The 27,818-nt window shown below is 36.1% G+C and overlaps 2 protein-coding genes across 3 annotated transcripts in view; one reads left to right on the forward strand and one right to left on the reverse strand.

Annotated features, from left to right (window-relative positions):
* The window catches only part of RALGPS2 (Ral GEF with PH domain and SH3 binding motif 2), a 152,924-nt gene that overhangs the window by 39,581 nt on the left and 85,525 nt on the right, over nucleotides 1-27,818 (reverse strand). The gene's annotated exons all lie outside the window — the stretch shown is intronic.
* Nucleotides 8,660-25,231, forward strand: ANGPTL1 (angiopoietin like 1). The gene is made up of 4 exons (XM_028092062.2): nucleotides 8,660-9,503; nucleotides 21,428-21,621; nucleotides 23,037-23,307; nucleotides 25,044-25,231. The coding sequence occupies exons 1-4, from the start codon at nucleotides 8,681-8,683 to the stop codon at nucleotides 25,229-25,231; spliced, it is 1,476 nt and encodes a 491-aa protein (XP_027947863.2). The 5' UTR covers nucleotides 8,660-8,680.

Raw genomic sequence — 27,818 nt, forward strand, 5'->3', positions numbered from 1 at the left:
TCTTAATATATTGCAGAAACCCAGCCACTTGGCAGTTAAATTTTATCTACTTTTCAACCCACTATATAGTTTGAAGTTTGGGGCGCCTGGGTGGCTCAGTTGGTTGAGCGCCTGCCTTCAGCTCAGTTCATGATCTCAGGGTCCTGAGATCGAGTCCCACATTGGGCTCCTGCTCAGCAGAGTCTGCTTCTGCTTATCCCTCTCCCTCGGCCCTTCCCCCTGCTTGTGCACTCTCTCAAGTAGATGAATAAAATCTTTTTAAAAAAATTATAGTCTGAAATCTGCATCTTGCTGCTGAAACTTATTCTAGCAAAAGTATGAAGGACCTGTTCATTAAATCTTTGTTTATTTTTTAAAGATTTTATTTATTTATTCAACAGAGAGAGAGAATGAGCAGGGAGAGTAGCAGAGAGAGAGGGAAAAGCAGAGTTTCCACTGAGCAGAGAGCCCAATGCGGGGCTCTATCCCAGGACCCTGGGATCATGACCTGAGCCGAAGGCAGGTGCTTAACTGACTGAGCCACCCAGGCACCCCTGGTCCCAATGTCTTAATGACTGAGCCACCCAGGCGTCCCATTATTAAATCTTTAAACATCTCTCTCGGTCTCCTGCTGCTTACTAGTGTCTCAGCAGTATTTTTTTATCATTCTCTTTGTTCCTTGGGGCTTTACTAGCTCTATTGGCTTGAACCTTCCTACCTTCCCACACCCCCTCCATTCTCCTTTTTCCTCATGTTCCCTAGAACTTGGTGTTCTCCATGATTCTGTCATTAATCTCACTTTGCATGTACTTCTTCTGGATTATCTTATTTCTGTAGCCTCAACCATCACCTAATTGCCGATGACTTTCCGAGTCTCTCTTTAGAACTGAAATCTTAACTTTAATTTTCAATTTAACATGCCAAACTAAGCACTAGTCTCGAAACACCTTACATCCCAACTTCCTGACTTGGTTAGTGATATTACTAATGTTAAAATTAGAAAGTTCAAAACCACTCAAGTAAAAAAGCTTAGGAGAAACCTACTATCTCATATTTCCCCCCAGATTAAGCTATCAGTGAATACAAGAGGATCAAGTAATACTAAATGATCAAGTAATGTATTACATAACATATACCAGAGGCTGAAAGCTGGCATTCCATCTGTCCCAATGTTTTTTTTTAAGATTTTATTTATTCATTTGACACAGAGCGAGCGAGAGAGCGAGACAGAGAAGCATAAGCAAGGGGAACAGCAGGCAGAAGGAGAAGCAGGCTTCCCGCCGAGCAGGGAGCCTGATGTGGGGCTCCATCCCAGAACCCTGGGATCATGACCTGAGCCGAAGGTAGCCGCTTAACGGACTGAGCCACCCAGGCACCCCTGTCCCAATGTTTTTAAAACCAGGAAATATCATAGGAAATATCTAAGTGACTTCTCTTCCTAAAAAATGGGAAGATCTGGCAACAATGAGGTACAGCTGAGAAGGGTGCAGATCCCACTGTATTAACCTTAAGGATGCCAGTTTGTCCTCTCATTTTCCTTTGTTATCTTACTTCAGGTTTATTTCACTTACTTACATTACCGCCCTCATTCTTGTGAGCATTTGTCATTGTAGACCCTTGAGTTTGCAACCCCTGGTATACATATATATATCACAGAATTTAAAGAAACGATTCTGTGAAAGAGGCAGAAACTGGGCTGACTTTAAATAATGTCGATCAACAAAGGGATTCTAACAAATGTTAGAATCTAGCAGAAAGAAAAAATAGCTCAAGCTAAGGCAACAAGGAGGGGAAAGCACAAGGTATATAAAGAAATTAGAAGCTCCCCAAATTTTACCTAGAAGCAGCAATCAGTAATTATAGAATCCAAGGAGAGACAGTGGCATAATGCTTTGGAATTAGATTCAAACCCTAGTTCTACTTAGTAGCGAAGTATCAAATCAGTTAAGATGCCCCAATTTTTGTTTCATTAGCTATTGAGTTACTTAATCAACATTTCTGGGTTTAATGAAATATAATAGCACAGTTAGTACTGAACAGTTACTAATTCTCTCTCTAGACTTTTCTAAATCCGCATAGCCAGTGGGGAGTCAGAACTCTTTTTCAGGCCAGGGTTATGTTTGCTTTTAAATCTCAAAACATCAACTACTAAGAATAACCTTATTCAGACAAGAGGGGTCATGTTTTTAGAATAGGAGGAAGTGACATTATATAACATCAGAATTTTTTCAAGTATTACATTTCTGAATTTTATATATAGATTTCCATTTATTTTTAGTAATTATATGTATGAACAGTTTTATCTTAAGAGACATTACAGAGTAAGATATATCACAACATCAAGTTTCATCTGTTTAAAACCTTCTGAAAGGGCAACTTAGTAAAATGTTTAAAAATTCTTCTACACTATAAAGAGTATTACATTAGGTGGCTGCCTCCTGACAAAGTCTAACTCTTGTTCTTTGTAACAACAACAACAACAAAAAAAACAACTTATCAGCCTGTTACTATTTCTGAGAAGTTGAGTACTATTTTTTTCAGTATTCAAGTTAAAAGATCTCTGGCCAGCAGACTAAAATGTTTGTTTTATAATTGCCCGCTGAACTATGATAGTTTGTTTCCAGATGGTGCCCTTCCTTCAACCTGCACACAGTCTCTCCTTGTTCAGAGCTATTCAGCCTCCTGCTGATCCCACTACCCCCACCCCTATTTAAGGCTACAGAGAGGAAATCCTAAGGAGGAGATTTTCCCCCCTAGTCTCCAGCAATTTTTTGGTGACGTAATATGTGGGCTGAACTTGAGTTTACCGAGAAAGAGGGAATCACTATTCGAGGGTGCTGTATATACAATCTGGGTCAGCTGCAGCTGGTTACTGCACTTCTCCATGTGGCAGTCAGAGCAAAGCCACAATGCTTTCTCTGCCGGATTAAAGACAGCCCACAGACCAGAACTTCCACTATACTACTTAAAATTACATAGGTGGCTTGTCAAGTTCAATTGATTAGTGTTGTAAGAAGAAAAAGAAGGTCCTTATTACTGGTTGGATCTGACGGTCCAAAACAAAAATGCAATTGCCATTAAAGTCACAGATGAACAAACATCTACACTGATTTTTAAAAGCAAGAATAAGAGCAGCAAGTTTCTGGGTCTGCTTTATCAACAGATGCATAAAGGTATTTTAATATTTCTTTTATTTTTCTTTAAAATTCTGTGTATGTTCAAAATTTTGCATTTGTAGAAATTTCAAAATCTTTTATTAAACAAAGAATTTTAAAATATACTACAATTTATTTTAGTTGAAAAAGGTTTTTTTTTTTTGCACCTCTATGTAAAAAACTGATTATGTATTTTGATGATTAATGCATGATTTGAGGTTCAATTTAATAATATTTGGTATATATGCTTATACATTGGTACATACATGTTAGGTTTCAGAAAGTAAGTGCTTTAGTGACCCTAGAAATTTTAACAAATAACAAATTAAATGTATAAGGTTTGCAACGCAGTAATTAAAAACAAAGGGATACAAACAAAAGAAAAGAGCTATAAACATGAGTTTCTCTCCACACAATTCCAGTGTGTGTGCGTTGGCAGGTCACGTATACTGTTAGAGATCTTCAAGTACAGCTACCAAACACAGCTAAAAAAGATATAAAATCAACTGAAAGGCTTTGCAACAATTCCTCAATTATAGTATAACCAAATATTAAGCAGAAATTTTTGTAAAGATTTAAGCTATATCTCTGGTATTTCTTGCAAAAACTCAAAATTTTAAATAACTTTCCAGGTTTACATGTAAGTTATTTAACTTGGGTAACAGAAATTAAAACTGCTATACCTAGAATTACTTAAGAAAGCAAAGTTATTGATACATTAAAAAAACCCTAAAACTTAAAAAAAAAAACCCTAAAACTTTACAGATTAGGACTAAGGAAAAAAAATAAAATGTGACAGAAATATTATGTAAGCAGTCAGCAGTAAAGTAGAAAATAAGAACCCAGAAGATATAATTACTTAAATACATGATTAAAAGACCAAAAATACATAATATTTTTAGACAGACATAATTTTGGTAATCATACAAGAGGTTTCTTTCACTATTCTACTTTAACTGTATTATGAAAACTGTTAAAAATAAAATTACTAGTTAAAACACCAAAGACACTTAAGTGTTTTATGATTTGGGGATCCTCTGTTCTTTAAAACTAAAGACATTAAATGGTAAGAATCTTCAACAAGCAAATAATTGTGGAGCTCAGATTTCTTCAACTTTACATTCATGTCTTTTCCTTAAAGATTCAAACTCTAAATCCTGGGAGGATCTCTCTTAAACATATTTTACAAGAAACTGATAAAATGTCAAAGCAATTCTGCCATCTCTCTCTTTTCCGCTGCTGCTTGCTGTGAAAAGTGCAGGACCTCGTTAAACCTCGGTTCTTACTGAAGCCTTAGGCAAGCCCTGATTCTGAAACCCCAAACACACAGATAACTACTATCCCTTTCTTCAGAGGGGGTGAGACTGTTCTCAAGTCTTTTCCCGGAACATAATTAAAATCTAGAAGTATCTAAGGCATCTTCAATGCTTCATAAATTTATAGGGTCACTGCCTCATGCTGTTTTCAGTGCACGACATAGCCAGTTAAATGCCTCTATGCATTTACTATCGGAAAGGAAGTAACTCCTGATTTTTATTTCTTCTCTCTACTAGCTGGCAGTGTAGCAACTATGAAGAGAAATAGTACCAATAAAATTAACCCAAAGCACGGACGACTTTTTTTCTTTTTTCCTTTTTTTTCCCTAAAAACAACCAAGCAAAGGCATAGATTTAAACTTAAGTATACTGTAACTAATTTATAACATTCTCTTGGGACCTAGGAAAGTTTTAACATATACAGAAAGGTTTTATGAGGTAACACAGATTTATAGATCTTACACTTTTAAAACAGAACGTGGTGGGAAAATATTAAATAAGAGAATGTTTTCAGAGAATGTAACAGTAAATGTATTTTTAAAACCAGTTCTTACTCATGACGTAGCTAGTCTACTACTTCAGAAATGTGGCTCCTTATTCTTCTTTAGGTGACAACGAAGTCATTACTTTTATAAGGTCAAAGGAATTATTTTTATTTAAGAACAAACGTTTAGCTGCCTCCTTTAAATACTTAGGTCAGATTCTCTTATGGTACACAATGATTTATCTTATGATTTAATCGTATAGGAGCCCAAAAAGAGCCAAGGAAGAACACACCAAAATGAAGCTATTGCTATTTTAATTTCACATCTTTGTTCTTTCATGACAACACTGACGTAAAGTCACAATAACAGTCCTGGATTATATGTTCTTAGTTGTCCTATACAAATCTGTGTCTGGTAGGAATACAAGCCATTCCAATCAGAATATTGTTCATGAAATTCTACTTGTTTTGAAGTTTCATTACAGCTGCTGAACTTCCCTTGTTTTGGTAGCTTATCTCATAGATTATTTAAATAAAATAATTTTATGATCTAAGAATTTCCATTCTATTATTAAAGTGAAATGAGGGAATCTGAGGACTAGTAAGTTCACTATGTAGGGGAAATACTGTACATTTTACCGTCCCAGTTTTAAAAATAAACCATATCTAAATCCCATGAATCTGCAAATACAACAAGAAATCTTTTATTGGTAGCTCTAGTACAAAAGCCCTTTTCCTACAAAATAGATGACCTTAAGGTCTAAATTTTCTCTTGATATCAGAGACAAAATAAAAAAACAAAAAACTAAAAGTACTCATCCAAGTGTGCTTTTGTTTATCAGTAAGGAATAGAAGGCCTCTGATATAAATATGGAATACTATTGTGCTCATTCCTCCTATCTTGATTATGTTAGTAAGAGAAAAATAATTTTCCACACTCCATCCACTCTTTGCTTTATTTTCATTATCACTCCACTTTGAAAGCACCATTTATTTGAAAACACCCAAAGGAGACATGGTTTTAAAAAGTAGCAGTCATCTTTATGGCTATAGTTAAAGAGTCCATATTTCATGGATCATAAGAACCATTATTTTTTGGGAGGGTTCCTAATCACAAGTTAGGTAAGTAGCTATCAACTGATACAATACATACAGGGGGGAAGGAATGACAGCAGCAAAGTTTGGGACTGAAAAATGATGGAAGCAGAGCCTAACAAAAATGATTCACAAATACCTTTTCAAAAATAAATAACGGGTCCATATAAAGACCTACAAACCAGGAAAAGACTGAAAAACAAGCAGCACAAAGTTAAGGCTCCTCCATAGTTACAGCATGACTAGGACAAAAAAAAAAATCACAGGTCTGGAAAAGTTAGGAGTAGAAGAACTGAATCCAATCTGAGCGCTAATTTTGGCTTCTCTGGGACTTTATTTCTTTGTAAAAAGAGTATTTTATTTCACAGTGTGGTTGTGAATGCAAATTCATGTAAGGGACTGTTATGCTGCTGGTGATAGAAAACAGGACAGAATATGCTGCCATATGCTGTGGTGGTTAATGAAAAAGAAAAACATCAACCCTGGAGTCTTTTGCCTAGGTTCAAATTCTGGCTCCATCTCTCAGAAGCTGTGTGACTCTCTCTGGGTAAGGTACTTAATTTCTGGATGCCAGTCCTTCACTGAAAATGAGGACTGTAGTACTCTATCTCAAAGGGCTGTAGTTACAAGTAATTGACTTAATACATGCAAAGGGGCTTAAAACAAGGCCAAGCACCCAGTAAGTATGAACTACTGCTACTACTACATTGCTATTATTAATTGTAGGCATAAACAACATGGAACCCATCTTCTCAAACCAAAAAAACAAGAACCTGGGTGCAAAGTGGGACAGAGAGTTCTTAGTATATCCACTGCCATCCTTCAAAAACAGCAGAGCAGGCACGCAGTCCAGTCTATCAGAGGGGAAGGTGGGCCACGTGCTCCAGCAGCCTGCTTGTGCAGCTGAGGGAGTGGCACGCCTTACCCACTCTACTGCTACTCCTCCTGAGGGAGGTAACTTGTGAGAAAGGAAGCAGCTTTGGTTCTTAGACCTCGTACTGGTGTTTCTATAGCAATTGTACAGTGAGGGACAGGTGTCTCTCTGTCACAGCAAAAATGAAACACTCCAAGCACACATGCCAGCAAGACATGCCACTGCTGTCAACGCTGACTGAGGAGCCGGGGAACCTGAATTCTTGACCTGGTTCTAATCCTGCCGATTTGCGTGGCCCTGGCTTTCAACACGCACAGGGGTGCAAAGAGGTTCTCTAAGGCACTTTCCAACTCTAACAATCATATTCAATTACAGAGACTTTCTTACCTTGGTAATGGTTACAGAAAACTATTGAAATTGTACTACAATACAGTTCAGTAGAATCTCTGTTACAAGAATGAAACTGCTAAAAAAAAAAAATGAATGAACCTGCTAAATCATACATAAGCTTAGAGCATTTATATGATTATGATTTAGAAAACACAATTACCCATAATAATGACTGTAAACATTCTCTCATTCTTAAACTTGTCACTAATCCCAAAAGGACACGCCACAAAAACAAAAAATATGATGCCAAAACTTTCTGGTTTGAGATCTAAGAATGTGTCTTTAATCTGATAGATAAAAAAGATATTACAGAGGGCCAATTTAATTAAAAACAGGTAATATAAATATAAAATAATAGCTAATAAAGTCACCTCCTATTAACTTTAATACTAGTTAGGGAAGAGTGGCACCTGGGTGGCTCAAGTCGGTTAAGCGTCTGCCTTTGGCTCAGATCATGAGCCCAGGGTCCTGGGATCAAGTCCCACATCGGGCTCCTTGCTCAGCGGGGAGCCTGCTTCTCCCTCTGCCTGCCTCCCCCTCTTTGTGCTCTCTCTCTTTCTCACTCACTTTCTCTCAAATAAATAAATAAAATCTTAAAAAAATTAATAGAATATTTAATACTAGTTAGGGAAGAATGTTTTAATCAAAGCTTTACAAACACTATGTATCATTTTCAGAGTCTTAAGACAGTGAGTAAACTTTTCAACAGTAAGAAAAGTGTCTTATTAGGGTCTCAAAGCACCCAAGAACACTAGCCCTTTGCCTTTGCACACAGTGGGCACTGAGCTGAGGAACAAAAAGCATTACAATGAGGTGGTAGTTGGAGAGCTATTCTCTGAAACCTGAATTTTAAACAAATGCAAAGGCATCATGGTGTTGAATTTAACAAATCAGTAACATTAATTCTGGCCCAATTTAGTAACACCAATAGATACCTAGTTCTAACCCCCCGTTTTTAAATATATTATTAACTTTAAAAGTAGGTTAAAATGAATTTTTTACTTTTTCCCTTCATCGGTTTATTTTTTTTACTTAAGACATGAACTTTAATGTAGTTTTCCAGTAATACATTTTAAAATTCTAAAAATAGTATATTTAACAATTTTCGATAAATCAGAAGGTGCAGGCAATGCAATCCGCATGGCTGAGAATTCTTTTGGAGCACATTGGTTTTATTAGTTTTTGTTTATTTTTTAATGGAGCACCTCAAATATAAACAATTATTCCTAACACCAATATAATACAACTAGCTAATAACAATATCATCTTGACTGCAAGATGATACATCCTGGGTTTTGCTCATGTTTATTATTCTACTTTATTTGCTTATTTATTTATATTTTCATTGGTTTGTTTTCTAAAAGACTTCATACGACCTCATTTCAAAATGAAGGCTTTTATCTGGATCCTTAGTGTGCTATTCTTCCTACTAATGGGCATTGGACACTGCAGAGGAGGCCAGCTCAAAATAAAAAAAACAACGCAGAGAAGATACCCCCGTGCCACAGATGGTAAAGAGGAAGTAAAGAAATGTGCATATACATTCCTGGTCCCTGAACAAAAAATTACAGGGCCAATTTGTGTCAATACCAAAGGGCAAGATGCAAGTACCATTAAAGACATGATCACCAGGATGGACCTTGAAAACCTAAAGGATGTGCTCTCCAGGCAGAAGCGGGAGATAGACGTCCTGCAGCTGGTGGTGGATGTAGATGGAAACATTGTCAATGAGGTAAAGCTACTGAGAAAAGAAAGCCGTAACATGAACTCGCGTGTTACTCAACTCTATATGCAACTACTACATGAGATTATCCGTAAGAGGGATAATTCACTTGAACTTTCCCAGTTGGAAAATAAAATCCTCAATGTCACTACAGAAATGCTGAAGATGGCAACAAGGTACAGGGAACTAGAGGTAAAATACGCTTCCTTGACTGATCTCGTCAATAACCAGTCTGTGATGATCACTTCATTGGAAGAACAGTGCTTGAAGGTATTTTCCCGACAAGACCCCCATGTGTCTCCTCCTCTTGTCCAGGTAGTGCCACAGCACATTCCTAACAGTCATCAGTACACTCCCGGACTGCTGGGAGGAAACGAGATACAGAGGGATCCAGGTTATCCCAGAGACTTAATGCCACCACCTGATCTGGGAACTTCTCCTACCAGAAGTCCCTTCAAGATACCACCAGTAACTTTCATCAATGAAGGTAAGTTACCTCTTACTGTTAAAAATGGAAGTATGAGGTTAATATGTTTTATGGTTTATGAAACAATGCACATAATAAGCCCTTACTCTTCATCCTGGTGATGTAATTATACATGGACATTTTTGTTTTCTATTAACCAAGAACTGAACTTAAATACTTCTCTCAGCTCCGAGTCTAAGGGTTCCCCAAAACTGTATTCTGTGAGGAAAGTATTGCCTTCCAACCAAATTCTTACAATCTAAGTTACTAGCATTAAGACAGGAATGAGTCCACAATCCACTTCTAACCTCTACAACCATCCTATCCGCCTCCAGCTAGATCCTCTTGCTGCTCTTCTCATTCTCCTCCTTTCCAAAGGGAACAAATAAAAAGTTGCTTTCACTCTCTTTAAGCCTATAATTATACCTCCTCTTTACCTCCACTCTCAGAAACACACTGTCTACTGCTGTACTGAGATGTCTACTCAGGTCCAAGGTTCCTTGTTCTTTCTTATCTTGAAAACATCTGCACAACACCCATGCTTTCTTGTCCTCAGTCTTAAGAGGAAAAGGTATCCCTTCTATTTTCCAAGGCTAAACAAACTACAATCTGTATCATATACCCAGTTTTCACCAAGATATCAAAAAACCCTAGAATTGATCCTAATATCCGTTGCTCTATTTCTTCTCTCCTTCCTTCCTCCCTTATCGATCACTCATCTAAGCGCCCAGAATACGAAGATGAATAATCCACCACTGGTTGTTTAGTAAGTTCACTGCTAACTTTCTAAATATTTTAATTTTATTTTACCCCTGCATCCATTTTCTCATAAAGCATTCTCCTGAATTCTTTACAGGTTGATTTGTTTCCTCAGAGTGGAAAGAAAAGCCCAAATGCCCAAAATTAAAAAATAAATCACAGTTCATTCACTTATTGAAAAGGCAGCACATAAAACTGCACATGGACTATGGAATAATTTTAAACAACAAGAAACAAAGACTGGAAATACACATAGCATAAAATATCTCTCTGCAGCAATGGACACCAGTGACCATTCACATCTCTTGTTTTCCTGGGCCTCCACATCATAATATTCCGACTCTTCCCACTTCTCCAGGTCCTTCATTTGCATCTTCTTCCACTCCTACAGCTTAAAAAGTTTTCCTCAAGATTCTCTATTTTACAGGTCTCACATACCTTCAAGGCTCCAAGTATCATCACTGCTCAAATGCCTCCTGCCTGGAGCTCTCCCTCCTGATTCTAACCAATGCTGAATGTTGGCATCTGGATGTTCTACCATCACTTCACACGGCGCTGCTTCCTCCCCTGAAATGCCTTCTTCCAGCTTATCTGTCAACCTGGCAGATTTCAAGGCTTAAGTAAAATATTATCTTAAATGTTACACATTCCTAGATTCAAACAAACAGATCTCGATGGCTCTTTCCCCAAACTGCTAACTACGCCTTGAACACATTTTCTGTATCACATTACACTAGGGTTGTTTGCATGTCTGTCTCCTGCTAGACTGAACGCTTCTGGAAGAAAGTGAACTGTGTTTTCATTTTTCTATCTCAAACACATAGCCAAAATCAAGCTTTGGCACATTGTGCTCAGCATATTTTAAGCACTACAATAGATATCTGAGGCATGAGTGAATGAATAACTAAAGCCTAAAATAATCTCTTTCCCAACCTAGGATTTTCCTTCTAGAAGTAATTATTATAGAGGTAATACATATTTACCTTTGAAGAAAATCTAGAAAATACTAATAAGCTTTTTAAAAAGCTTCATTGAGGGGCACCTCTGCCTCTGCCTGCCTCTCTGCCTACTTGTGCTATTTCTGTCAAATAAATAAAAATCTTAAAAAAAAAAAAAAGCCTCACTGAATATCCAAATAGAAATAAACAAAAGTTAACATTTCGGTAATAACCTTCAAGTCTTTTTTTCCTTTCTTGTTAACACGGTAATCACTATTCTTGCAATTTTAAAGGATAACTTTTGTTCTTTTTCTTTCTCTGTGATTATATCCTTAGGATAAACCTCCATTAGTAAGATTGATGGGTCATCTGATTTTGATTTCTCTATTGTGATTTATGCTGCTCCCTATTTCTGAATTTGCTTGGCTCATCTCTGTCACTTCCCTCCTGCCCCACACACGTAGTCAGCTAAGTTCTATCCATGTTGCTTTTCTTTCACGGACTTGTCCCTCATTTTTTTCTTTTCTTTTTTTTAATTTTATTTATTTGAGAGAGAGGGAGAGACAGCACACACAGGGGGAGGGGCAGAGACAGAGGGAGAAGCAGGCTCCCCGCTGAGCAGGGAACCTGATGCAGGACTCAATCCCAGGACCCTGGGATCATGACCTGAGCTGAAGGCAGACGCTTAACCGACTGAGCCACCCAGGTGCCCCTTGTCCCTCATTTCTATTCAGGGACAGAACGCTAACTTAGATCCAAGTTATCTATGGCAGCAGCTGGAGGATAGAGACTTCTGGATTATTATAGCTCTGTAACCTTGGGGGTGGGTGGGAAACTGCTCGGTGCCTCAGTTTCCTCATCTGTAAAAAAAGAGGATATTAATTGTACTTACCTTACAGAATTTAACACTTGAGGAGTGCTTAGAACAGTGCCTGGCACTCAAAATGTTAACTCTTATTAGGAATGGTGTAATAGCTTGTTGACTAGTCTAACTCCATTTTCTCTCTCCATCAAAATATATTCTATATTGCCAACAGATCTATCTTCTTAAACTACTACTTTGATCACATCACACTTCTGCTCAGCGGTTCCCCATTACACACAGAAAATGTGCATTTTGCTTAGCCTGGGTAAGAACAATATCCTCCTCAAATGAAACCTACTTCTTTAACTTTCCTTCTATTAATTTCCTTCACAAAAACCATCTGCTTCAATAAAATGAATCAACTCATTGTCTTTGAAATATTTATCATGCTTTCTACCTATTATAAGGCTCAGATAAAATAAAATAAAGTAGCAATTCCTCCTTGGAGCCCTTGTTGACTTCCTCAGGCTTAAAGTGATTGCTCCTCTCCATGAATCTCTTTTCTCTGGAACATAAAATATATACAACATTCCTTATATTCCCTCTTGAATTATCAGTTATCTTTACATGTACTTACAGCACTCAAATACACATCTAAGTAAAATGCCTTCCAGCTATAATGTAAGCTCCTTCCTGGTAGATGGATATTTGCAGATGCTAAATAAATGTTGGTTAACTTACTACATTTTTATAGAGCTTCCTAAAGTTTTCATTCCACAGACCTTCATGAAAGTACTTTAATACATTCTACTGTACTGGATTAATTCAATTTATACTGTTCTAACTCTCAGTAACAACAGGCTAAAATACCATTATGTTAGGTAAGTGATGATCACTATTAACATCCTCATACCCTTTGATTTTCAAAGGAAAGGTGTATATAAAATGATCCACTGGGTATAGAAAGAAAAAATATGTATTTTTTAATGATCTTTTAAAAAGTATGTGTTTTGTGTAAGCTTTTAATGTGTACAACTTCTCAGCAAAGTATTTATTCATATAACATAAATAAACTGAAGAGTGTGGAATTTTTTTTTAACTGAAGGAATGTACAATTATATAGGTATGGAGATGACCATCATGGAGTATTTTCTGTGGGTGTTGAATCTTAAGCAGATGGTATCATCAAGTTCTCGAAGAAATTATTATTCACATACTCATACACTGATACATTAAAAAATACTTACACAAAATGAGCTGTATCAGTTTTAGATTTTATTATACATTGAGCTGTAGTGCAGGAATAATCTTGTATTTCAGAATTAAATCCCATGCTAGGGATTTAGCATATAAAAGTCCCATTAAACAGACTTTTGTTTTAATAAAACAATGGTTTTATATTCCCATTAACCAATCCTTAATGTAAAAATTAAGGGCAGATATAACTTCTGTTATTCACTATTTGTTGTCACAAGTAAACATTAACTTTTCACTTATTTTATTCTATAAATATTGGTCTTTGATATTCAAGGACATAATTAGCTACACTATAAGAATGGTCTTTAGAACACTAGCGAACATAAAAGGGAAAGTGCACAGAATTAAGAAAACTTGTTTCCTCTGTCCTTAACCTTGGGGAAGCGACTTTGCCAGTCTAGATCTGTTCTCTCATGTGTATAATGAGACGCTGGTTGGACTGGACAATTCTAACATCACGTCCTATTTCTAATATTCTATGATTCCTGTCAAATATAAGTGACTATAAGTAATGATTAAACTTGCCCTTTCTTTTCTTTATACATAATGTGCAAAAATCTGTGTTTATATTATTCTTATCAGACTGGAAAATATTTGGTTTGGGCTGTCTGGGCACTTGCACAAAAGGGGCAAAGACGGACGGTCCTGCTGTACTTACAGATGCTCTGGCACCAAGAAGTTTGTATTACTGCACGTGAGGGGGCGTGATCCAGAAGTCTAAAGTCCCCAAATGTATAATGTGTATGTATTCTTTTATAAGTGTTTTAGCCAGTCAGAAAAAGTCAAATACTGTATGATTCCACTAATATGAGGTACCTAGAGAAGCCAAATTCATAAGAGATAGAAAGCGGAATGGCCGCTGGTGAATGGAAAATTGTTTAACGGGTCCGCGGTTTCAGTTCTGCAAGATGAAAGGAGTTCTGGAGATTGGTTGTACAATAAAGAGAAGGTATAATGCCACTGAACTGTACATTTAAAAATGATGAAGTTGGTAAACTTTGTTATATATATCTTACCATTTTTCTAAAAGGGTGTTTTAATGACAATTTTATATTTTCTTTTAAAATGGTTATAAGAAAAATGCACCTCAAAAGAACTTATTATGAACTTAAAGCAAATAAAGCAATACTTTTGTTAGATTAAAAATAATTACCTCCAGAAATGTTACCCTCCCTTCTAGCTTAAAAACAAAATGGGAATGTAACTACACACCTGGCAAATTGCCATCAATAAAATTAACTGTTATTCAGTGGCTGCATTTTGGGTTAGTCTTTTATAAAAGAAAACATTACTCTTTTACAAATGGTATATTCATGAAAATAAGTTTATTCCTTGTAGGTGGATGGACTTGAGAAAGTTCCTTCACACAGTGTATTAGGGCACAGATCTGAGTATCAGGAAATTTGGATTTTGTCAAGACTTTGTTGCCTCTTTTGTAAGAAAGATTGCTGTGGTGAATAAATGAGGTGACGCACATAAACATGCTTTGTGTATGGTCTGACCATCAATTATTCCATTTCTCTGTGCCCTTCCCTTTATGGGCCTTGCTATGCCATGTATGGGGACATAAACTGTAACCTTAAAAAGTTAAATCTGAAAAGCAGTCATTAGAAACCTAATATGTTTTTTAGTGGATAAGCTAATTTTCAAGTATTTATAAGGCTTCTTATTGGTAAATTTTAAAGACACAACTGGTTTCGGTGGAATACTTATATTAACACTTAAAAAAAAGAAAAACTAAAGACTGTTTAGATAAAAATGGGCTGTTGGAAGAGGACTCTTGTTACAGTTATGAGAAACAATTGATAAACTCTTGTAATTAAAAATTAAAGTTTGGGATGCAAACTACATTTGAAACTTATAGATTAATAAACATAGTAATCCATACTATTAGAAGAATCTATTATCGCTTCAAAAAGTATTTGCCTCAAACTTCCCATTCTGAAATGCTGTCAAATATGTTTATCTTATACTTAGCTCACAACCCAATTAAAAAGTTTACCTCTCAGAAAGATTTTACTCGCTGACCAATTATTTGAAAGCTCTAAACTGATTATCTTTTTTGTCCTGTTTCTCCTATCACAAAGAGCACAGGGTTGGGGCAAAGTAAGAAAATAAATGACTTTAAAAAGGGAAGGTTTTACCTTTTAACTTAAGCAATTAAACAGTTGTTTTACAGAAAAAAGACAGGTATGTTAAAGATGGTTCCCAGTAAAGGTATAGTCAAAGTATGAAAGAAATTTTGTTGGGCACCTGGGTGGCTCAGTTGGTTAAACGACTGCCTTCGGCTCAGGTTATGATCCCGGAGTCCTGGGATTGAGTCCCACATCGGGCTCTCCCTTCTCTGTGGGGAGCCTGCTTCTCCCTCTGCCTCTGCCTGCCACTCCCCCTGCTTGTGCTCACTTTCTCTCTCTCTCTCTCTCTGTGTCAGATAAATAAATAAAATCTTTAAAAAATCAAAATAAAAAAAAAATTTTGTTAACCCACTCTTCTGGTCAAAATATAGGTTCTTAATGAAAAATACATGTTGGGAAATAATGTGGCATGACTGGCCAATATTTTTCTATGAATCAGATCTATTAACTGGAGTTTGTTAGTCCTATACCCATACAAACTTTAATCATCAAATAAACTGAGGAAGAAAGACACTGGTCCTTCAAATTCAATGTACAGAATTCCAGTTTCTTGCATTGAGAAGAGTCTAATTGCGTGTCAGCGAAGATGAAGACTATTTCAAGATTACTCAATGCAAGAAAAAGGTTAATAAAATTCCTATTTTAAAAGAAAGGTACTTCCAGTCTATACCCTATGTGCACCATTACGAACAAATTCCTGATATATGTCAATTAATTTATTCCTAATAATATGCAAACCTGCAAGTTAAATTTGACCTCTCAAAAACAAAGGTGTTACTTGTACTAGGCAATGATTTTTATAGTAAAGTAGTAAAACATTTAATTTAAGAATGTCTTATAATCTAACTCTAGAGCAGAAAGTAAATAACATATTCAAGTAGTAACGAAAAAATATTTCTGCCAAGATCAACAATACACACTGGCTAAGACAGGTTAATGGTTTATTTATAAAAATAAATACAAATACTACATTCTAATATTTATTATCTTTACTGAGGAGAAAAAAGTAGCTAAAAGCACTACTAATTTTATACACATGTTCTGGAAAAGGATTTCAACTAAATATTCCTAAGCCTTTTGATCAACTAAGTCTAACAGGCATCCAAACTGCAAATATGAAGCCCACCACAAACAAATGGGTTGAAAATTAAAGATCATTTTAAATGTGCCTAAAATGAAGTCTTATCAAACGAAAGCAGGATTTAGAAAGCCCAGCACTTTCCAATTTGCTTAAATATCCAAGGGCCTTCTAAATAGCAGAAAACAAAGCTATTTTACAAATACTTTGTTAACATTCAAAACCTTGATGTTTCTAAATATTTTACAGCAATTCACATAACCTAATGAAAGTCCAACTGCTGAATATATACTTAAATATAAAATGTAAATTGTCAAAACTATAGTCGAATGAATACAGAGCAAACATTTACAAGGGTGACATTCATAAAATAAACAATATAAAGGTGACATTTATAGAACAAGCAAATTTCTGAAATGAGAGAAATATTTATGTGGATTCCAACAAGACTACTTCACGTGTGCATTAACTACAATAGAGTTTAAAATAAGAGCAATGTTCCTCAGATACCCTTGACTATTCTGGAAGTGACAACTTAGAAAAAGTCTGGCTACACGGAAGAAAATCAGTTTGAACTCTAGAGCCAACCTCAAGGGCTCCAAGTACCGCCCTTAGCCATTTACATTTCAGATGTATTAGACTTGTAGCTCCTCTATAACATCAAGCTCTCTTCTGATTCCCTCCCTCAGCTCAGGTGACTCGTGTGTGGCCGTGATCAGACTCCTGACCCCCACTAAGCCTAACTCCTCTTCAGTCTTCAAGATTCAGCTTACATATAGGTAGACTTTGATCTCTTTTCTGCCAATCTGCGTTAGCTATTTCTGGCCCGTGTTTCCATGTGCCCTGCAGAACTCTATCAAAATACCTGTCATATTGTCATGCAATTCTCTCTTTACTTGCCACTTCCCCCACTTCCCACTTGACTCTATGGTTGTTTCTTTACCCCTTGAGCCTAAAATTTTCTAGCCTATTGTAGATGCAGAAAAGACACATCTGGAAAAAATAATGTACAACGGAGGAAATTCTGGAAACCACGGTGGCTACCAGGAATCATTTAGTTCAACAAATATTTGCGTGTCTAAGTGGGCCTCACCTGTGTGGATAGGTAGACAACCAAAAGATACAGTGTTTGCCATGAGGAGTTGTATGAGTAAACAAATGCCTACATTACCATGTATTACACAAAGTAATCTAAGAATGGACCTGGAAATTAGACTTCACTTTTCCTTCTATTTCACTCCCACGCATAAAATTAAAATTCTGTAAATTTCATCCTATCTGAACTACAACCTTTCTATCCTTCTCTGACTTGACTACACTGTACGTTTCTGAAATGTTTAGTAGCTTATAATGGGATTGGTAAAAAAGAAGAATATCAGTAAAACAAAGAGGTCATACTGGTTCATTTGGAGTTTTTCCAAGCTACATTAACGTTTTGTGCCACAAAGGTCAACAGCCAAATACAAAGTATTTAACAGCTAACATCAGCTGTTATTTTTGGTGCAAGATTTTACAGAACATGAGGGTTTTCAGGAATACGCTATTTTCTACAACAGAAATGACTGTACATTCATCTTTGATTAGCCATATTAAATTTATTAAATAAGCATATATTTAATAAAGGAGCTACTGCTGTGTGTCAGGGACAGCAACAAAGGAGAAAAGAAGGCAACTGAGTTACTGATGACGACTACTCTGCCAAGTACTGTGTTAAAGGTTCTGAATACTTTGTAATTTGATTCAGTAACTGATAAGGTAGATAATAAAAAATAATTCACATTGAATTTTAATGGAATGTGATCTAATTTATGGCCAGTCTGATAAGCTCAAAATGTTATTTTTATCATCGTTTGTTATTTTTATCATATCAAAATGTTATTTTTATATTTATCACAGCTTATTTATAAACTTTCCCAGACTAACCAATATCCTCATGAATACAGAAGTATAAATTCTCAACAAAATTTTAGCAAATCTAGCAATACTTAAGAACAATAATACACTATGACCAAGTCAAGGTTATCCCAGGAATACAAGGTTGGCTTAACATCAAAAAATAATCAACAGAATTTACCTATTAACAAACAAAAAAAGAAAACCCTATTAGCTCAGTAGATAAATAAAAAGCTTTTGACAAAATCCAAAGTCCATCATGATAAAAACCCTTAGAAAACTAGAAACAGAAGGGACAAGAATTTTTTAAAGTAGTCATTATAGCTTAAAGGATACGTTCATAATGAACGCAAGACTGGAAACTGCAGAAGAGAAATAAAAACTATTAAAAAAGAATCAAACTGAGGGGCCCCTGGGTGGCTCCGTCAGTTAAGCACCTGACTTGATCTCAGCTCAGGTCTCGATTTCAGGGTTGTGAATTCAAGCCCTGTGTTGGGCTCCATGCTGGGCATGGAGTCTACTTTAAAAAAAAAAAAAGAAATCAAATTGAAACTCTAGAACTAAAAAATTCAATACCTAAAATAAATGTGACCCAAGAAAGAGAGCATTAAGTCTTTACAGTTTCTCAAATTTTTTACTATTGTGTAGTGTTTAGTCATTGTATTATAATTTTAAAAAGTCTGAAACAGAGAAATACCAACAAAACATTAAAATGTGGGCTAGAGAAATAGATCATCTCTTGATTTTGTGTGTGGTTTTCAATTTCCTTGTATTTAAAATGTGAAGGCAAGTTAATTCATTTACTTAAAAAATGATCGATAGAAAAAAATGAAATCTTGCCATTTGCAACGATGTAGATGGAACTAGAGGGTATTATGCTAAGCAAAATTAGTCAATCAGAGAAAGACAATTATCTTATTTCACTGATATGCGGAATTTAAGAAACAAGGCAAAGGAACACAGGGGAAGAGAGGACAAAATGAAAAAAGACAAAACCAGAGAGGGAGACAGACCATGAGAGACTAGTAATCTTAGGAAGCAAGACTGAGGGTTGCTGGAGGGGAGGGGGGGTGGAGGGGGGATGGGGTGGCTGGGTGATGGACACTGGGGTGTTGTGTAAGACTGATGAATCACAGACCTGTACCCCTGAAACAATAACACTATATGTTAATTAAATTTAAATTAAAAAAATGACTAATAGCCAGCTAATAGTTAAAACACTGATAATGTGAAGTCAGAAGAAAAACAAAAGTCGTCTCCATCCTCAAGGAGCAATCTAGAGGGAAGAGTTCAGTCTCTAAGACCCCCTTCTAATGATGCAATTGTATAACTATTTATTTAATGAGATGAATCCTTCCCCAATTAGCCCAAAAGGGATCCTGTATATACTGGCACAGTATAGATAACATATTTCTCAAAATTTCATCAATCCTATTATCAATATAGTGAGGATTTTCTTGAATGAGCTTTATTTGACTAAACTCTATTTTCACATAATTCTAAAAGTTGCACATGTCAAAATTTAAGTATTTCTAGTAAAATATAAAATCTGACAACTGGAATTTCTACACTTTTGTTGTTCTAAAAGATCTGTGGGATAATTCTTATTTCTGAATCACTTAATACTTTCACATGCTTATAAAAAACTAAAGGATCAAAACACTGAAGAATGGTGCAACTAAAGAATGTTCAGTAAAACTTAGAAGCGATCTTTCTTTAGAGCCAAAAAATGTGGAAATCACAAGTTCAAGGGTCAGATCCTCTACAAAAGATTTCACAAAATGTTTTATCATTTTAGAAGATATGAAGAACTTACTCGTGTATTAAAAAATAGGGAGGGAATCCATAAAACTATGAAAACAACTTAAGAGCAAATGTAGCCAGCAGCTCAGAGCATGGACCCTGGGATTAGAAAGAAATGGATTTAAGTCTAGGGTTTATTACCTTCTAAGATTAAGGACCTTCGACTAGTTAACTGTTTCATCTATAGAACATCTGTAAACTATCACAGGGTCATTGTGTAGACTAAATAAGAAAATTACTATTAGTCATATAAATTGATACAACTCTTTAGAAAGGCATTTTGCCAACATTCCTGAAATGTATTCTTATGGACTGCTGAATGGGGGAAAAAGCTAACAGATTCTGTAAGTTTGGGGAACTCTGGTTTGTTTCAGGGCTTCTTAATCTTTCATACGTGCATGTACACTGTGGGTTTCCAAAAGGGTAATATAATACTTAGCAATAATAAAACTTATTTGACCATGGTAGGCCGTTTTCACTAAGTACCTCAAGGGACTAGTGTGTTCCACTGAAATCAAATTTTGGAAACTGTACACTGGGCACTATGAAGAGCTATTAAAAGTGTTCACGCCCTCTTGATCCAGTAGATCAATCCCACAGCATTTTTATAAGTTAATTATTTGAAAACCTGGAGCCAATAAGACAACACTTTGTGTACTTTTATAATAGTAAAAATCAGATGAAACCTCAATATCCAATGACAAAGGAATAAACAGTGATGTATCAATGTTAAAAATTTATTTACTTGCTAGAGAGAAGCAGCAAGAGAGGGAACACAAGCAGGGGGAGTGGCACAGGGAGAAGCAGGCTTCCTGTGGAGCAGGGAGCCCGATGCAGGGCTTGATCCCAGAACCCTGGGATCACGACCTGAACCGAAGGCAGACACTTAACGACTGAGCTATCCAGGCGCCCCTCAATGTTAAAAATTTAGATTACACCTACTAAAAGTGCCAGAATGAAGACTGTAGTTCACAGAAATTTCTGTTAAAAGACAGAATCCAATTTTCTATGTGTGTCAGAATTATGACAACATAAAAATGTATGTATACGGACAAAAACTCACAAGAAGAGTGGAAAATGAAACAAGTTAATTTTCCATATAGTGGGACTGGGCTAATCCTTTTATTTAGTTTAACTTTTATGGTGTGGTGTATATAATAGATAAAAAGTGGTATCTGTAAAGAAAGATACAAAGGTAAGACTTTTGATTAAAAACTATTTTGATATGGCTCTGTTCCTATTAAGTTTCCTGGTAATCAATGATATTTTAATTATAGGACCATTCAAAGACTGTCAGCATGCAAAAGAAGCTGGACATTCAGTCAGTGGGATTTATATGATTAAACCTGAAAACAGCAATGGACCAATACAGTTATGGTGTGAGAACAGTTTGGATCCTGGGGGTTGGACTGTTATTCAGAAAAGAACAGATGGCTCTGTCAACTTCTTCAGAAATTGGGAAAATTATAAGGTAAATCAGTGATTGAGACCTCAGAGGTGGAACATATAACTCTTGCAGAGTAGCCATTCCGTGCAATAAATAACAGTTTAAAAATAATTACCCATATATTTTTCATTATCTACCTTTGTCAAAAAGGTAATTCTCATCTCCGGTTTTAAGGTCAAAATTAAAAGGTAAAAGGGAAACCGAAGATATCCTTTAAACTGCCCCTTTTCAGTCTGGATGATTTTTACATATATTTAATTCTTAGCAAAGACTACTGCTGATTCCATTTTCTAAAAAGACAGCTGCTTTTTTGTTTATGACCATGTTTGTACCCATCAGCAACTGTATTTAAGCAATACTATGAACTATAGAACTTCAAAAAATGACCCTTTCTCTAGGACTGATTACCTCTGATAATCATCCCCTCGTGTTTTAAACTGCTAACACCAGACACTGGTGCTTCTGGGAGGTAACGTACACCTGGACTGTCATACAAGACCAGAGCCATGCTGTAGTAATGTTGGAAAAGTAAGCAACGAGTTTTTGTTAATAATTTTGATGTTTACATGCTAATTTTATGAGTGGTAGTTTAGGGATGGCAGATGGGGGAGACTGTATTTTCTAGACGGTCAATTCTTCATTCAAAATTGTGTAAGTCGCGTGATTACTCACTTTTAGGTGACATTTTACTGGCAGTTAAAAATGAGGCATTAATACACCCATGTCAAAAGTTATAAATTTCTAAACAAGTAACTAGGGGGAAACAGTCCTACAACACAACCTTCTTGAAAACACAGTGTTAAGATCAGGTTTACCAAGCCTTACATTGTGCTGCACACCTGCTGTGGTGAATGCTTACTGAAACAGGAGAGCTCACTGATTGTTTTAAAAACAGTCTGCAATTTTTCCAAGGTGGAACTCTGAAGATTACTATTATATCTTCTCATATTTAATTATAACAGAGCTAAAGAAGACAATTTGTTTTAACAACAGAGTACTATCATTTTTATTGAGTGATCATAATAATGTTAGCTACCCTTTTTGTTTGACTATCGGGGTGGGGGACAGTTACATATATACTTTCAGAAAAAAAAATTTGGCTCTTTGTGTATGAGAGAGATCAGGAATCTTTTTCAGGGATTTGGGTAGTTCACTAGTTAATGTTTTTAGTAGCTAGGAAAAATTTTCATTCTCTTTTGCCTTTTTCTTATCCATAAAGTTTGAAGCTAGCTGTGCAAATAAACACAGACAAACTAAGAGAAAGCAAAACAAAACAAAGTGACTATGTGGGGCTTATAAAGATCAGGTGACCTATTAAAAGGGAAGTTCATATTACCACTTAAATGGTGAATAGTTATGTTATCAAAGATTTAAAACTTATCTGTAAAAAAATTTACTATCTCTACACTTATTTATGTCCTCATGCTGTCTATTAACAGAAAGGGTTTGGAAACATTGATGGAGAATATTGGCTTGGACTGGAAAATATCTATATGCTTAGCAATCAAGATAATTATAAGTTGTTGATTGAATTAGAAGACTGGAGTGACAAAAAAGTCTACGCAGAATATAGCAGCTTTCGCCTGGAACCTGAAAGTGAATTCTTTAGACTGCGTCTGGGAACTTACCAGGGAAATGCAGGGGACTCCATGATGTGGCATAATGGTAAACAGTTCACCACACTGGACAGAGATAAAGATATGTATGCAGGTGAGTAAGAAAAAACTGATGTGCATTCTTTGTAGAACCACTGCTATGCATTACAGAGAGCCTTGCTATTAAAGGATATGCTACTAAAAATCTTTCCATAAACGTAATTTTGGACTCAGTCATAGATTACATAAGCTGCTGAAAGGTCAGTATCTCTTCTATAAGGCAATCCCAAAGTGTGAATGAACTCTGTGAAAAGCAAAGTTCTATCATTCTAACCTGGGGGTGGGGAACAAAGCAAAAGCTCATTTGCCTGGCAAGAAAATTCTCTAATGCCTAAAATTCATAACAACTACTAACTAAACACCTACCACGTGCCAGGCACTGTTGTAGGTGCTAAGTATACAGCAACGAAAAAAGTTCCTGCCCTTCTAGAGCTTACCCTCTAGGAGACAAAATGATTTGTCAGGTGGTGACAAGTACTCTAATAAAAATAAAACCAGTGAGGGAAAAATGAGTGATGAGCAGCTGGGGGTTAGATGGGTGCTATTTTATACAGAGTGGCTGAGAAAGGTTACTTTGAGAAGGTAACATTTGAATAAAGACCTGAAGGGAGTGAAGGAGGCCAGCCATTTGGGGACATGGCTTTGAAAAAGGCATTTCTTAGTACCCACATGAGAAGGAACAGTAGAACTGGAACATATGGTAGGAAGAGCAAAAAAGCTTTATTCAGAGGGGAAATTAATATCCTCTTTAAAATCAGTTAGACAATCCAGATATAGTAACTCTTAACGTTGAAGTGCCTGGGTGGCTCAGTCGTTAAGCATCTGCCTTCAGCTCAGGTCATGATCCCGGGGTCTTGGGATGGAGCCCCCTGTAGGGAGCCTGCTTCCCCTCCGGCTTGTGTGCACGCAGTCCCTCTCTAATAAATAAAATCTTAAAAAAAAGCCTCAACATTAATTTTCATATACTTCTACCTTTTTAAAAAAAAACATTTTATTTATTTGTCAGAGAGAGAGAGAGAGAGCGAGAGAGCGCACAAGCAGGGGAAGATGCAGGCAGAGGGGGAGGAGAAGCAGGCTTCCCACTGAGCAAGGGGCTGGATGCAGGACCCCATCCCAGGATGCTGGGATCAAGATCTGAGCCAAAGGCAGGCGCTTAACTGACTGAGCCACCTAGAAGCCCTGCTTTTGCCAGGTTTGTGGCCCTGATCAAGAGATATTCCTCCTGAAAACCGATCTATTTTTCTGTCCAGCTGTATCCTGGCCAGGAGCACACAGGTCTCTATGTTAACCTATCTCACAATGGCAAAAGAGGAAAAAAGGAAAAGATATAACCAAAGTATTCACCATATTTACAGAAACACATTTGACCACCTGAGTGCTATTCTATTTTATATTATTTTGTGCTATTTTAAGAATTCAATTTTCCCAAATTTACTTTTAGCAACTCTGTATCTTTCCTTCCCAATCTCTCCAATCTCTCCCTCTTTCTCACAAATGCCGTTTGTGTTTTATTTACCCTGCTACCCAGAAAATTAAATCACTTAATAAAGAAAAGCATGTAGTAAACAAGCAAAGGGCAAGATAAAGGCAATTCAAGTGATATTTCAAGTAGTTGATACTTCAGGAACAGTAACAGAATGAATGAAGAAACAAATCCACAAAGATAAAGGTAACTGAAACCAATAAGAAAAACTCAAATCGTTCCAAAGGTAGCATAAGTTTTTGATGGTTTGCAGAGTGCCACACTTAGAAGAACGCTTTACTTTGATATCTCTATTTTTCTCCTCAAAGGAAACTGTGCCCACTTTCATAAAGGAGGATGGTGGTACAACGCCTGTGCACATTCTAACCTAAATGGAGTATGGTACAGAGGAGGCCATTACAGAAGCAAGTACCAAGATGGAATTTTTTGGGCTGAATATCGAGGCGGGTCATACTCCTTGAGAGCAGTTCAGATGATGATCAAGCCTATTGACTGAAAGAGAGACAGTCTCCAGCTTAAATGACATAGAACTCTGTATTTTTCAGTTCCTAAAAATGTAAATGTTACATGTATATTGTTTTGCACAACTCATTCCTACAGATATATTTTTTAAAATGAATGTTACCATAACTGTAAAAGGGGATTTATAAATGTAGTTTCATCTTCCTCAATGTACTGCAGAAGGTTATTTGTACCCATAACCCCAGTTATTTTAAAAACTATATTGATTAAATACAGGCAAAGTTTGTTTTATAAAATGTAAATATTTGCCACAATGTATAACAAATCTTAGCTTTATTTTAAATCAAAACTGAATACATGTTCAAGAACAACTTATTTAAAAACTTTGAGATTGCTCTAACTTCCAATAGAAAAATTAAGATTTCAAGCCAAGTAACACATTTTATTTATAAAAATATAGACAGGAAATTAGAGAAAACTCTAGTTTTGCCAACAGAAAATATATTTTGCATTGAATAAAAGTTATTTCAAATTGAATTTGTGCCTTTCACATGAAATGATTAGATCTGAATTCTTGACAACATATTTTATGCCGATTTCCCGAAAGGATTAAGTGACCCACGGTATTAAAATACATATTTTAAAACAAAATAATGTATGCAATATTTAAAGTCAATTTACAAAAATAGAAATATACAAGTGATTTTTTCAATATCATCTTCATATGATTTGTTCAACATCAAAATTTCCTGAAATGCATGTTTTGTTGTATCAGCAAAATACTGATATTACAAAAATTCAATAAGCCAAAGATTTTCAGATCTGAATTATAACTAAGTTTATTAATTCTCTGCTCACCCTACCCCCAAATCTGCTATTCAAAAGTCAGAAAGCTTGGAGAGCTTTACAAGCATTACCACATACTGACGGGTGGGACTAGCACAATTTCAAGGAACTGAGATTCAATAGCTTCAGAGCAGAATCCACAGGGGTTTGGCTGGTCCAATTTGCTTATTCCAACTTATGGTGTGTGTGTCATTTACTCACCTTTGGATCTAACAACTTTATTACCAACCTTCTGGAACAATTTCTTTCCAGAAACATGTTCATTGGTTACAGATGACCTTCCCTTAATTCATTCGCAAACTAAAATTTTAGAGAGATCTCACGACTTTTGCTTCAAGCAAAAAGAAAAACCCAATCAGAACTGAAGATGACCATTTGAACAACTCATGCCTACCAACTTAAACCAATGTTTTTCCTGTCACATGTTAAAATCAAAATTCTGGTGAAAGAAGGAAAAAGAACATCAAAACCTTATAGTATTATTATTCTTTGTTTTACTTATGGTCATCTTCAAATGGTTTTGAAGTCCCTCCTATCACCCCCATTACAACAAAAAATCTGGTGTAAGATTTCTGGGATGGGGCACCCAGGTGGCTTAGTCAGTTCAGCATCTGCCTTTGGCTCAAGTCATGATCCCGGGGTCCTGGCACTGAGTCCCGCATTGGGCTCCCTGCTCAGCCGGGAGCCTGCTTTTCCTTCTCTCTCTGCCCCTCTCCTCTGCTCATGCTCTCCCCCTCTCTCAAATAAACAAATCTTAAAAATCTTATTAAAAAAAAAAGATTTCTGGGATAAATTAGGCATCTACTTGTTATATCAAATCTTAACTGAATAAAATTTTCCTAGGGCATTCCATTTATTGACAGAACGACAGCATTTCACTTAAACATCCAAAACGCTATCAAAGGCAAGTCTTAAAGAATTTTCACAGAAAAGGAATATTATATCATTAAAACTAGAATGATGTGAAAGTCCACATACAAACTAGAAAACTGGGCTGAATGCTAAACTGTCCTGGCCACTGGGCCCACTCTGTTCTCCTTTACAGACATGATATAGCTCTGTTCTGGAGTTCCTACAGAGCAGGGAATAAGCAGCAGAATTATATGACGGCTAAGGGTAGTTTCTAAAGTCAGCACTGCTTGGGTCTGTGGCCTAACTCTACCAATTTACTAGCTGTGTTACCTCGGGTGGTCTTTATACTCTGTTTTCTTACCTATAAAATGAGGATACAAACAGTACCTAGCTTATGTGGTTACTATGAAAATCAAATGAAAATTTATGTAAATAGATACATGTGGTAAAACATTTAGAATACTAATCCTTGACATAAGTAAGGACTCTGTAGACTCTGGCTATCAGATTATTACTATTCATCTATGTACTTTCTGCCACACTTACCGTGGTGCCTTGCATAGAGTAGATGATCAATAAATGTGTTAAAAAGAAATACTACCCTAGTTTTCAGACATAAAATTACTTTGATCTATGATCTTCATTTGCAAACCTAGCAGCCCTAAGAAACCGGATCATAAGACAAAATAAAGAAAAATTAAGGTGAGAATATTCATGGTAGGAATTTCAGCCAAATAAGGATCTTCTGAGAGACTAAATAGGTCACTTGTGGACACAGGTTACCTAGGAATAAAGACATGGTTGTCCTACCTTCAATAAGACTGAACTGTAACCTTGGAGCTGGGTTACAAAAGGATTCAGTTATTTTTAATAAATGAAATGAAACTTATCCTAAGAATGATTTAGACTTTATTTGGGAGATA

Source organism: Eumetopias jubatus, unplaced genomic scaffold (assembly GCF_037043125.1).
Source record: "Eumetopias jubatus isolate StellerSeaLion01/CBP00866 unplaced genomic scaffold, mEumJub1_p1.0 scaffold_12, whole genome shotgun sequence".
Classification (NCBI taxonomy): domain Eukaryota; kingdom Metazoa; phylum Chordata; class Mammalia; order Carnivora; family Otariidae; genus Eumetopias; species Eumetopias jubatus.